Genomic DNA, 10,372 nt, shown 5'->3' with positions numbered 1-10,372 from the left:
GACGGGACGGGGCGGGGCGGGCGCAGGCTCCGCCCCCACCCGCGCGGTCCTTCCGGCTCTGCCTGTACCTGCTGTCGCTCCGCCCTCCCACGGAGCCGTTTGAGAGTCCGCGCCGGCGGCACCCGGCTAGGTAAGAGCGGGGTGTTGGGCGCCTTGGTTGCGCCCCTCTGGGAAGAGGATCTAGAGGAGCGCCCGGGCCGGGGCTGGAGGGTCTCTCCCCCCGCGACGCGCTCTCCCCAGTCTAGTGTGAGGGATGGCTCGTCCCTCCCGAAGGAGCCCTGGTAGCGCCGTGGGTTAAGTGCTGACCGGTAAGCCAACGGGCGACGCGGCCGTTGGAACCCATCGCCGCCCCGAGGGAGAAAGGGTTGTTCTAAAACGCAGTGCGTTAAACCTTGGGGTCCAAACCTACCAGCTGCCCTGCAGAAGCTGTCTGGTCCTGGAAAGATCGACAGCCTCCGGAAGCTCGGGGCGCCGTTTGGTCCTGTCTATAGGCCCCGGCTCATCCCTCGGAAGGCACTGGGAAGAGGAAACGGGGCCCACTCGCGCCACCCTCCCCCCACATATGGTCACCACCGAGTGTGGTAAAATGTTGCCCATCCCACACCCTAGAGACCCTGTGCCCCTGTGCAAGAATCCTTGTTAGGGCGACGTCCTGTCTACAGTGCTCGTTCTGAGAATAAGTCAAAGCGAGTATCTTCCCCTGCTCCCCCAATTCTGTCCCTCTTCTCTCAGGGAGGGCCGCCCCCCCAGTCCCTACAGAGGAGTGGAGTTCCCAGTGCAAAGGTGCAGACTTCTCAAATTACTCACACTCCCCCCTTGACCCCCATTTCTCCACCCTCACCAGTACACACTCCTGTCCTCCGCCCCTGGGGTGCCCAGAGAAGGGCGCTTTCCTCCCCACCTGAGGAGCAGAGGGAGATTAGCACCCTATCTGGGGAAGGGTCACCTGGAGTGGCCCCCCACAGTGGCCTCCCCTCAACCACAGACCGGGCCGAACGTTGTGGGCAGCCGTTTTTCCCGGCCTCCCAGAGGGCAGGGGTGGCAGTGGCTGGGTGTTTTATTGGGGAATTAAGAAGGGGCGGCTCTAGAGGCCAACGTTCACACCATTCATCTGGAGAAGGGAGGTCAGCCCTCCACGACCCTCTGCTTAGCTTCTTCCTCCTTTCGGGGACTTCTGAGTTCCAGAGAGGCCGCTCAGAGGGCGAGTCTGGGAGAGTCTGGGATGGACGACCCCGTGGTGGATTTCACTCCTGTGGCTGGTGGCATTCCCCCGACATTCACCCCTTTGGGACTCACCTAACCCGCCCAGGTGACCCTTGGGTTTCCCAGGTCCCCGAGGGACCTGTAAGCCCAGCTGGTTTGTTTCTGCCCGCGCAGGAGTGGGAGTTTAGGCAGGGCTGCATAGGGAAGAGGCTTTTGGTTTCCTCTGTACAAAGCCTTTCCCAAACCACTGTGGCCCTGGTGGATCTCTGCAAGAGAGCCCCAGTGGTTTGGGAAAGGCTTTGTACAGAGGAAACCAGCAATGAGATTGAAGAGTATATTCATTCAGCTTTCTTTTGTCCATTGGCTTTTCGGCATTTTGTTAGGCTTCAGAATAAATACGCTCTCAGAAATACTACTGCTAACATTTTGTTGTATGCCCTTCTACACATCTTTCTGTCCCATGTTCATGGCAATGTATACAGAAAGATTCCGACAGTAATACCAACCAAACAAACTTGCTTTTATCTAGTCCATTCTGACTCAAAGCAGTTAGCAGCCCAGATTTAGCTCGGTACACCCCAAGGGCTCAACAAACAACTTTGTAATATCTTAGGTGATTTTAAAATATATTTTGATATACTTGTTTATTTCCTTCAGATTCCTGGAAAATAAATGACTACATCAAAGGATGTGTCATTTGAAATGCTGATTAGTATTGCCAAGTTGCCTGCCTCCTTCACATCCACCTCCAGCAGCGGAGACTCTTTTTGAACTAATTCAGTGGAGATTATGAATGGTTTATAAGACATTTTTGTTTTCCTCCAGCAGCAGCGAGAGACTTGGCTGTACCCTGCTGCCCTGGTAAGCTCACTGGTTCGAGAAGACTAAAGTGGCTTTCAGGATGGCAAACGTGGAGCCCCTGAGTGTCTCAAAGGACCTGCAGAAGCTGCAGAAGAAGTTATCTTTGCTGATAGAGTCCATCCAGACTAACTCAAAGGTCAGTTTCTTTTTTTTCCTTTTAATCATTTTATCGGGGGCTTGTACAACTCTTATCACAATCCATCCATCCATCCATTGTGTCAAGCACATGTGTACATTTGTTGCCCTCATCATTCTCAAAACATTTTCTTTCTACTTGAGCCCTTGGTATCAGCTCCTCATTTGTCCTCTCCCTTCCTGCCCCCTCCCTCATGATCCCTTGATAATTTGTAAATTTTTTTTTCATGTCTTACACTGTCCAACGTCTCCCTTCACCTACTTTTCTGTTGTCCATCCCCCAGGGAGGAGGTTATATGTAGATCCTTGTAATCGGTTCCCTCTTTCTACCCAACTCTCGCTTCACTCTCCTGGTATCGCCACTCTTACCACTGGTCCTGAAGGGATCATCTGTCCTGGATTCCCTGCGCTTCCAGTTCCTGTATGTACCAGTGTACATCCTCTGGTCTAACCGGATTTATAAGGTAGAATTGGGATCATGATAGTGGGGGGGAGGAAGCATTAAAGAACTAGAGGAAAGTTGTATGTTTCATCATTGCTACACTTCACCCTGACTGGCTCTTCTCCTCCCCGTGACCCTTCTGTAAGGGAATGTCCTGTTGCCTTTGGGTCCCCACTCCACATGCCCCTTCAGTCACAATGATGTGATTTTTTGTTCTTTCATGCCTGATGCCTGATACCTGATACCTGATCCCTTCAACACCTCGTGATTACACAGGCTGGTGTGCTTCTTCCATGTGGGCTTTGTTGCTTCTCAACTAGATGGCCTCTTGTTTACTTTCAAGCCCTTAAGACCCCAGACACTATATCTTTTGATAGCCGGGCACCATCAGCTTTCATCACCACATTTGCTTATGAACCCACTTTGTCTTCAGCAATTGTGTAGGGAAGGTGAGCATCATGGAATGCCAGTTTAATAGAACAAAGTGTTCTTACATTGAGGGAGTACTTGAGTGGAGGCCCAATGTCCATCTGCTACCTTAATACTAAACCTATAACTAGATGCACATAGGTCTATTTTACCATCATCATAAATATATTTACATATGTACATGTCTGTATTTAGACCTCTATAAATGCCCTTTGCCTCCTAGTTCTTTCCTCTATTTCCTTTTATTTTCCTCTTGTCCCACTATCATGCTCAGCCTTCACTTGGGTTTCAATAATTCCTCTCGATTACCGTACCCTTGATCAAGCCCTACCAGGCCTCGTATGTCCTCCTTGTCACTGATTTTGGATCACTTGTTGTTCCCTTGGCCCTGGGTTTGTTAATACCACTTCCAAAAGTCAGTTTCTAATCGCCACGTATAATGGAAAATCCTGAAATAACATTAGCTGCTTACACAAGATATTTCTCTTTCAAGTAGAAGAAATGTGGACAGATGTAAGGAATCTTTCTAGCCCACCACACTGCCATGTCTAAATTCTGACCCTCAATCTCGTCCAAGATGGCTGCTTAGAGCAGCAGCTGGCATTGGAATGGAGGAGAGGCGGAAGCAGGACTTGCTCCCCACCTGCCACTTAAGGAGACTTGTAGGCTAAAAATCTTGTAGGCCAAAAATTTTGTCATATGTAAAGGCAAACTCTTCGTTAGATATAGAGACAATGGTCAGTCTATGCCAAATATACTTATTTTGGGGGAATGGGAGGTGGGAAGAGGTTTATTATTTGGCTCATCTGTTACCCTGAAAATGAAGGGCTAAAGCATCTTTTAAGTTTAAGATGAATACAGGTTTCCATGATATCACAGTGCCATAAAAATAGGGCGGAAGCCTCATACGTAACTAAATTTTCTAGTTGATGTTGGCTGCTAATTACAAGGTCAGGAGTGCAAGCCCACCTGCTGCTCCTGGGGAGAAAAGCCCCAGTTCATCTGCTCCTGTCAAGATGATGGCCTAGGACTATCATGCTTTAGCAGGGACCATCAGCATGCTGAGAGAGATCCATTTTTTTATTTGGTCTTTAATCCATGCCTTTAACAATTTCGCCTGATAGAGATCCCTCTTGCATTTTCCTTGGTCTTAAAACTTTCACGAGTCATCTTGGAAAGTTTTGTGTTTGTTTTTGAGGGTCATCATGATTGTCCAGTGTGACCTGCCTCAATTATTCTACCTTTATGTTAATAACTTTTGATTTCGCATCCTTACTTCCAGACTTCTCTGCTGCTGCTTCTCACCATCACTAGCCCTGGTTTTGCTTCGTTTGAGAGCCATGGTGCATGTCACAGTTAAATGTTTTTTAAAAATTAAACCGGTAACAACACTCAAGAGACATGTGATCCCTGAGATTTGATGCCGCTGCCAATGAGTTGAAGTATTCACTGTTGTGTGGTAAACATTTGGTGTGGAAAGTACAGTATACTACATGCATATGGCACTGAAGCCTAAATCAAACCCATTACTTGTCTTCATGTTGATGCCAACTCAGAGCAACCCAAAAGGACAGAGTAGAACTGCCTCAGAGGGTTTCCAAGGCTATGCCCTCCAGAGGCCGACCGCCACGTCTTTGTTCCACAGAGCAATTGGTGGGTTTCATCCAACGAACTTCTGGTTAGCAGCCCAGCATAGACTCACTGTTCCATCAGGGGTCTTGCTAAGCCAGTAACATGGTGTGTTATGACTGTCAAGACATATATGTCATAGATGTACTGCGGCACAATTGCTGTGCATAGAAGAGACATGAGGGACATGTGTTGTATGTGGGAAGCTCTTACGTGTGCTGTGTCTGGTTTTCCAATCAGGATTTCTGAACTCTTGTAATCCTATGACACTTAGCAGATTCCCACAGAAGCTACTTGTTTTGATTGGACCTTGCTTTCTGGATTCTATTAATAAATGACAAGACTTGTCCCCAGTTACTATTCACTCCTTAACACCAACCTAATTAGCTTCAATTTGTGCTCAAAAAACTGATGGAAAGATTAGCTCTCTGAGCTAGCTGATCTTCACATAATAATGCTCCCACTCTTTTTTTTTTTTAAAGTGTCCTTTTTTGTGTGTTTGCTTAAGGTCCAATCAGAAGTTTGTTAGACATCTCTGGAGCTGGGGACTGGCAGTTGGGATGGTGGTTAGTTGACAGTTGGTGATCTGCCTTGTGATTGGCTACTGTGCTGAGATAGCCTCGCTCTCTCTATAAATAGAGGGAGATCTGGCAGCAGATGAGACTTGAAGGACTGCTAGTCTCACACAGCTCTCTCTCATGGGAGTGAGTTGCACTGAGCCATTTGTAGTGCTTTATAATTTAACTGTTCATTTCTTGTATTATATATATTTATCTGTATATGATTTAACAGTTCATTTCTTATTATATATCTAATTATCTTTATAAATAAATATATTTAATTATCAGTAATTTGGTTTTACCTCTCTAGAGAGCCCTGTCTAACACAACTGCTCTAGGAGAATGGTCCCATAGGATTTCCAAGGCTGTAAATCTTCCCCGGAACAGATTGCCACATCTTTCTCCCTCTGAGTGGATGATGGGTTCACACCACCAACTTTTTAGTTGACAGCCAAGAGCTTAACCATTGGGCCACCAGGGATCATTTTGATTACATCATTCTCACCGCCATCAAGTCTATGTGGACTCATAATGACCCTGTAGGACAGGGTAGAACTGCCCTTGTGAATTTCCAAGACTGCAACTGTTTACAGGAGTAGAAAGCCCCGTGGGTCTCCCTCGAAGCTGGCTGGTGGTTTCGACCTGACCGTGCAGATTGAAGCCCAGTGGGTAACCCTTCACCACCAGCGCTCCTCTAGATGATGCCCTAGTTCTGCTCAAATGCTCTCAGGGGTTCCCTGTGTTTTTTTCCTTAAAAGAAGTTTAAATGAACACAGTCCAATAGGAATATTATGTAAGCCACATCATGTAACTTTAAGTTTTCTAGTAGTCACATTGAAAACAAAAACAAACAAATGAAATTAATTTTAATGTATGTTCTTTAACCCAATATATTTTTAAATGGCAGCATGTAATCAGTATAAAATATGATTGAGCTATAGTCCCTGCTTTTTTCCTTTACTAAGTGTACATCTCACTTCAGATTCATTGGAAAACTTGATCTTCCATTTACATTTCACAAAATCTGAAAAAACATCATGGATCCAACTTGTGTGGCAGTGGCAGCCTCTGTTATCCTCTGAGTTCATCAGGTAGGAAGCTATTCAGCATCAATCTCAGTGCCAGACTGATTGCTGTGAACTAAAGGTCAGACGGGCCTTTGACCTCCAGCCTTTTATCCAGTGTGACACCAAACTATCCCCCCCACCCCATGGCACTCTACTTCTCTACTAGATTTAACAATTCTTTGTAATGGCCATGCAGAACCCACAGACCATCTTTATGATTATGGGATCTATTAAGGAAATAACTGGTTACAAGTCAGGATCAGGAATACTTAGGATACAGTTCTTTGGTCAGGACAACCACCTCACAGCCATGCTTGCAGGTTCTCCCAAACCCTTGGTCTTAATGGCTTGCTTGGAAAAGTGTTACAAAGCTCTTTTCAGCTCGTAGCTTCTCAGCTTTGTGGCCCTTGTTTGTGGATATGTGGCTCTGCTTGTTAAGTACCAACCCCACCAGTAAGTCTTGGTCCAGAGGCACTCAGATATGTGGGTTGGCAAACTTGTGAGTGCCTGAAGTCACCTCACTCCGCTGGCAAGCTTCTTGGCAGAAGACACTTGGCTTCCTCATTCCTCGGGGTGAGGAGCCTACCGCTGTCTCATGCTCTTGGTTCTGCTGCAACTGCTTGTCTGCTACTTCTTCTGTTGTTCACCATCTATGGTGCCATAGCTCTCTGCCTTCTGGATTACAGAGTTTCAGCATGCGGGGATTTGGGGTCCAAAGGGCATGATTCATTTCTGGCTCTTTTCTTGATAGTAATGAGATCCCCCACCTCTGTTTCTGAAATAGCTTATTTTAAACCCAATAGGATGATAAAACATTAGAGTTTCGTAAACCCTAATTTGCATGGGCCCACTGCACATGGGTGCCATGTACCTTATTTGCATTATTAGCAAGCTATCTAATATCCCCTTGGTGGATGACCACAGACGCCTCACGTTTGCATAGTTCTATCTAGTCATTTGGAGGGAGTTACAAAAACTGGAGAAGCCGCATGAAGTACTTCACTCTACTGCAAACATACTTTAAAAGTTTCCAGTAACTGAATCAAGTTTGTTTTAAAATGAAATTCTCTGTTCATCTGTCAAACTAGCCACATTTCCAGTCCACCGGGACCACATGTGGCTAGTAGTTACTATGCTGGACAGTGCAGATGGATATAAACTGTTAAGCCTGGCACCTGTGACACCCTGTGGGTTCTATCCTCTTGCAGCTCTTGCCACGCACACACCCCCTTTGCTGGGACCGCAAGCTTACTGTGCCCCTGCTGCCCTCTTTCCTGGAGAGCTGGTATGCTCCTGCCCCCATGGGATTATAAACAGCAGAAAGGACAGTTTGTACATCTGCTGACACATGATACATTTACCGAGAGACATTGACTAAAGCTGCAGAGCATTTGAGACCTGAGACAGTCTGCCCTTTGCATTCCTCCTGTGGTTTCTTCACCTTTTCCTTACCTTTGGCCTCCATCACTGTAGGAGGCTCTCATCAGACTCTGATAATCGAATGTCTGAACTGGGCAGCACCAGCTCAGAGGGTGGCTTTAGGCTAGAGAAGTGGGAGAACCAGGTATTTGGTAGCTTTTGTTGAGTGGCAGAGTAGAAGACAGTGTAGCCAGTGGGCATTGTGCCATTTTGTGGCCTGACATGAAGTGAAATTTGCCGTGTTTCCTGAGTTCTGCTGGGGAAGCCCCAAGACCATGACTGGGGCTTTTCCTTGGAGCAGCCTTTTCTATTTAAGCAAAGCCAGCCCTGCACACTGGTCACCATCAGCACAAACGGCAAGGCCCTCCTGCCTAACAGCTTACCCTGCGATTCTTACCATTGAAATCCCTTGGGGATTCAACCCTTCAAGGAAGTGCTTGTGTTTAGGGGAATTGCCTCTATGATCACTGTAGATTGAAATATGTTTTTATTTAACAACTAGTGTAAAAGGTGGGTGAAAGGTAGCTTTCTTTGTTGGGGGAAAGTTGTGGAATGATGGAGCCTTAACAGAATAGAGACACACACCAGGCCTGATAGATGAGAGAGAGATCATGGGCCTAAGACGAGACAGAAAGTGCTGGTAGCAGGTGGTGAAGACACTCCGCTGCTCAAGGAAAGGTCAGCTGTGGGACCCGCCCTCCATGGGAGAATAATGTGTGTGGCGCTTCCATAAAGCTTCCGCCTTAGTGAACCTTGAGGGCCAGTTCTCTGTCCTCCAGGTTGCTATGAGTCCGAATGAACTCAATGGCAACGAGTTGGGTTTGAATTAAGGACAGTTGGGGAATCCCAACCTTGGGACCAGGCGCACGTGAAAACTCAGTCTTCTGTCAAGTCAGATCCTCCCTGACAGGAAGGAAAATCAGCTGCAATTACAGCTTAGGCACGCAGCGTCCTATCTGACTTTGGCTTTGGTATCGAGGTCAGTGGCACAAAAGTATTTTTACCTGCTGGTGGCAGCTTATATATAAGCATTTGGAGTCAGAAGACCTCCCTTTTAAGGGCTGGATCTTGCCACTTGGAAACTGACTCCAGTGAAGCACTGAATCCTGTGCTTCTCAAATTTTAATGAGCATACAAATTACCTGGGGATCTTGCTAAAATGCACATTCTGATTTAACAGGCTGGGGTGGGGCCTGAGATTCTGCATTTGTAACAAACTCGCAGGTGATGCTGATACTGAGATGCCTGGGACTTTACCTCATGGTGCCCCAGCGACCTCGGATAGGAACACCTCAGCTGTAGCATATACAGATGGTAAGCTCGTTACACCAGCACACTCCTGTGCTTTGGAGAGCTTCTGAGGAGTGTCTGTGTTAAACTGCAGAACCAGCCCTGGTTCTGCCCTCCTTCCACAGGACCTGTGGTTAGGTGAGGCCCTCACATGCTACCTGCCCACAGATGCCTGGAGATGCTGACGTTGTGACTCATGTCTTGGGAGAAGTCTTGTTGTGGTGACTTCGTTTGAGCGTGGCAACTTTACAAACTCTGATTGTTCTTCCCACGCTTTGGGCTGATCCATTCCAACTGGAGGCAGGACCTTGCGTGACTTTCAATCCTGGCTCTTTCTCCTTTGCTTACAGGTGGTTGCCTTTATGAAGTCTCCCGTGGGGCAGTACTTGGATAGGCATCCTTTTCTCACCCTCACCTTGCTGGTGTTCATTGCCATGTCGAGTATCCCAGTTGGATTCTTCCTGCTCGTCCTGGTGCTTACATCCCTGGCTGCTTTTGTGGGAGTCATATTACTGGAAGGTATTGTATTCAATTATTTACCCTTTGGGAGAGTGACCCAACCAGGAAGACAGTACACATTGGGAATCCATCACTCTTGTCAAAATCACACGGGCCAAGGCAGCATTGTCAGAGTACTTACAAATGGGCTCTGGGATTTAGATTAAAATATCACTTGGGCTACTCCCTCAATGCAAGAATACTTTATTCTATTAACCTGGCACTCCATGATACTCACCTCCCCAACACCATCGCCAAAGACAAATGGGTGCATAAGCAAATGTGAAGAAAGCTAATGGTGCCCAGCTATCAAAAGATAATAGCATTTGGAGTCTTAAAGGCTTGAAGATAAACAAGCAGCCATCTCTCTGAGAAGTAACAAAGCCAGCATGGAAGAAGCACACCAGCCTGTGTGATCATGAGGTGTTGATGGGATCAGGTATCAGGCATCAAAGAGCGTGAACAAAAAATATCAATGTGAATGAGGGGGAGTGCAGAATGGAGACCCAAAGCCTATCTATAGGCAATTGAACATCCCTTACAGAAGGGTCGGCGGGAGGAGATGAGCCAGTCAGGGTGCAGTGTAGCAACGATGAAACATACAACTTTGTCTAGTTCTTTAATGCTTCCTCCCCCCCCCTCCCCCATCATGATCCCAATTCTACCTTACAAATCCATTTAGACTAGAGGATGTACACAGATAAGAGCTGGAAGCACAGGGAATCCAGGACAGATGAAACCCTTAGGACCAATAATGGGAGTAGCAATACCAGGAGGGTAAGGGTAAGGTGGGGGGAGAAATGAAGAGCCTATCACAATGATCTACATAACACCCCCCC

General features: G+C 47.0%; 1 protein-coding gene across 2 annotated transcripts in view; it reads left to right on the top strand.

Annotated features, from left to right (window-relative positions):
- Positions 1 to 49: 49 nt before the first annotated feature.
- The window catches only part of LDAF1 (lipid droplet assembly factor 1), a 20,519-nt gene continuing 10,196 nt past the window's right edge, over positions 50 to 10,372 (top strand). Inside the window, exons 1-3 of one of the 2 annotated variants that reach the window (XM_045286096.1) lie at positions 50 to 130; positions 2,032 to 2,200; positions 9,386 to 9,554. In XM_045286096.1, coding sequence (XP_045142031.1) covers positions 2,105 to 2,200; positions 9,386 to 9,554 — 265 coding nt within the window. In that variant the 5' untranslated portion in view covers positions 50 to 130; positions 2,032 to 2,104. The remainder of the gene's footprint in view (positions 131 to 2,031; positions 2,201 to 9,385; positions 9,555 to 10,372) is intronic. The other variant, XM_004706077.2, reaches the window with a different exon arrangement.

This window comes from Echinops telfairi, unplaced genomic scaffold (genome assembly GCF_000313985.2).
Source record: "Echinops telfairi isolate 266 unplaced genomic scaffold, ASM31398v2 ScPeMD7_5;HRSCAF=22, whole genome shotgun sequence".
Taxonomy (NCBI): Eukaryota; Metazoa; Chordata; class Mammalia; order Afrosoricida; family Tenrecidae; genus Echinops; species Echinops telfairi.
The sequence above is the reverse complement of the archived record's forward strand: the minus strand, read 5'-3'. Positions and strand labels throughout refer to the sequence as shown.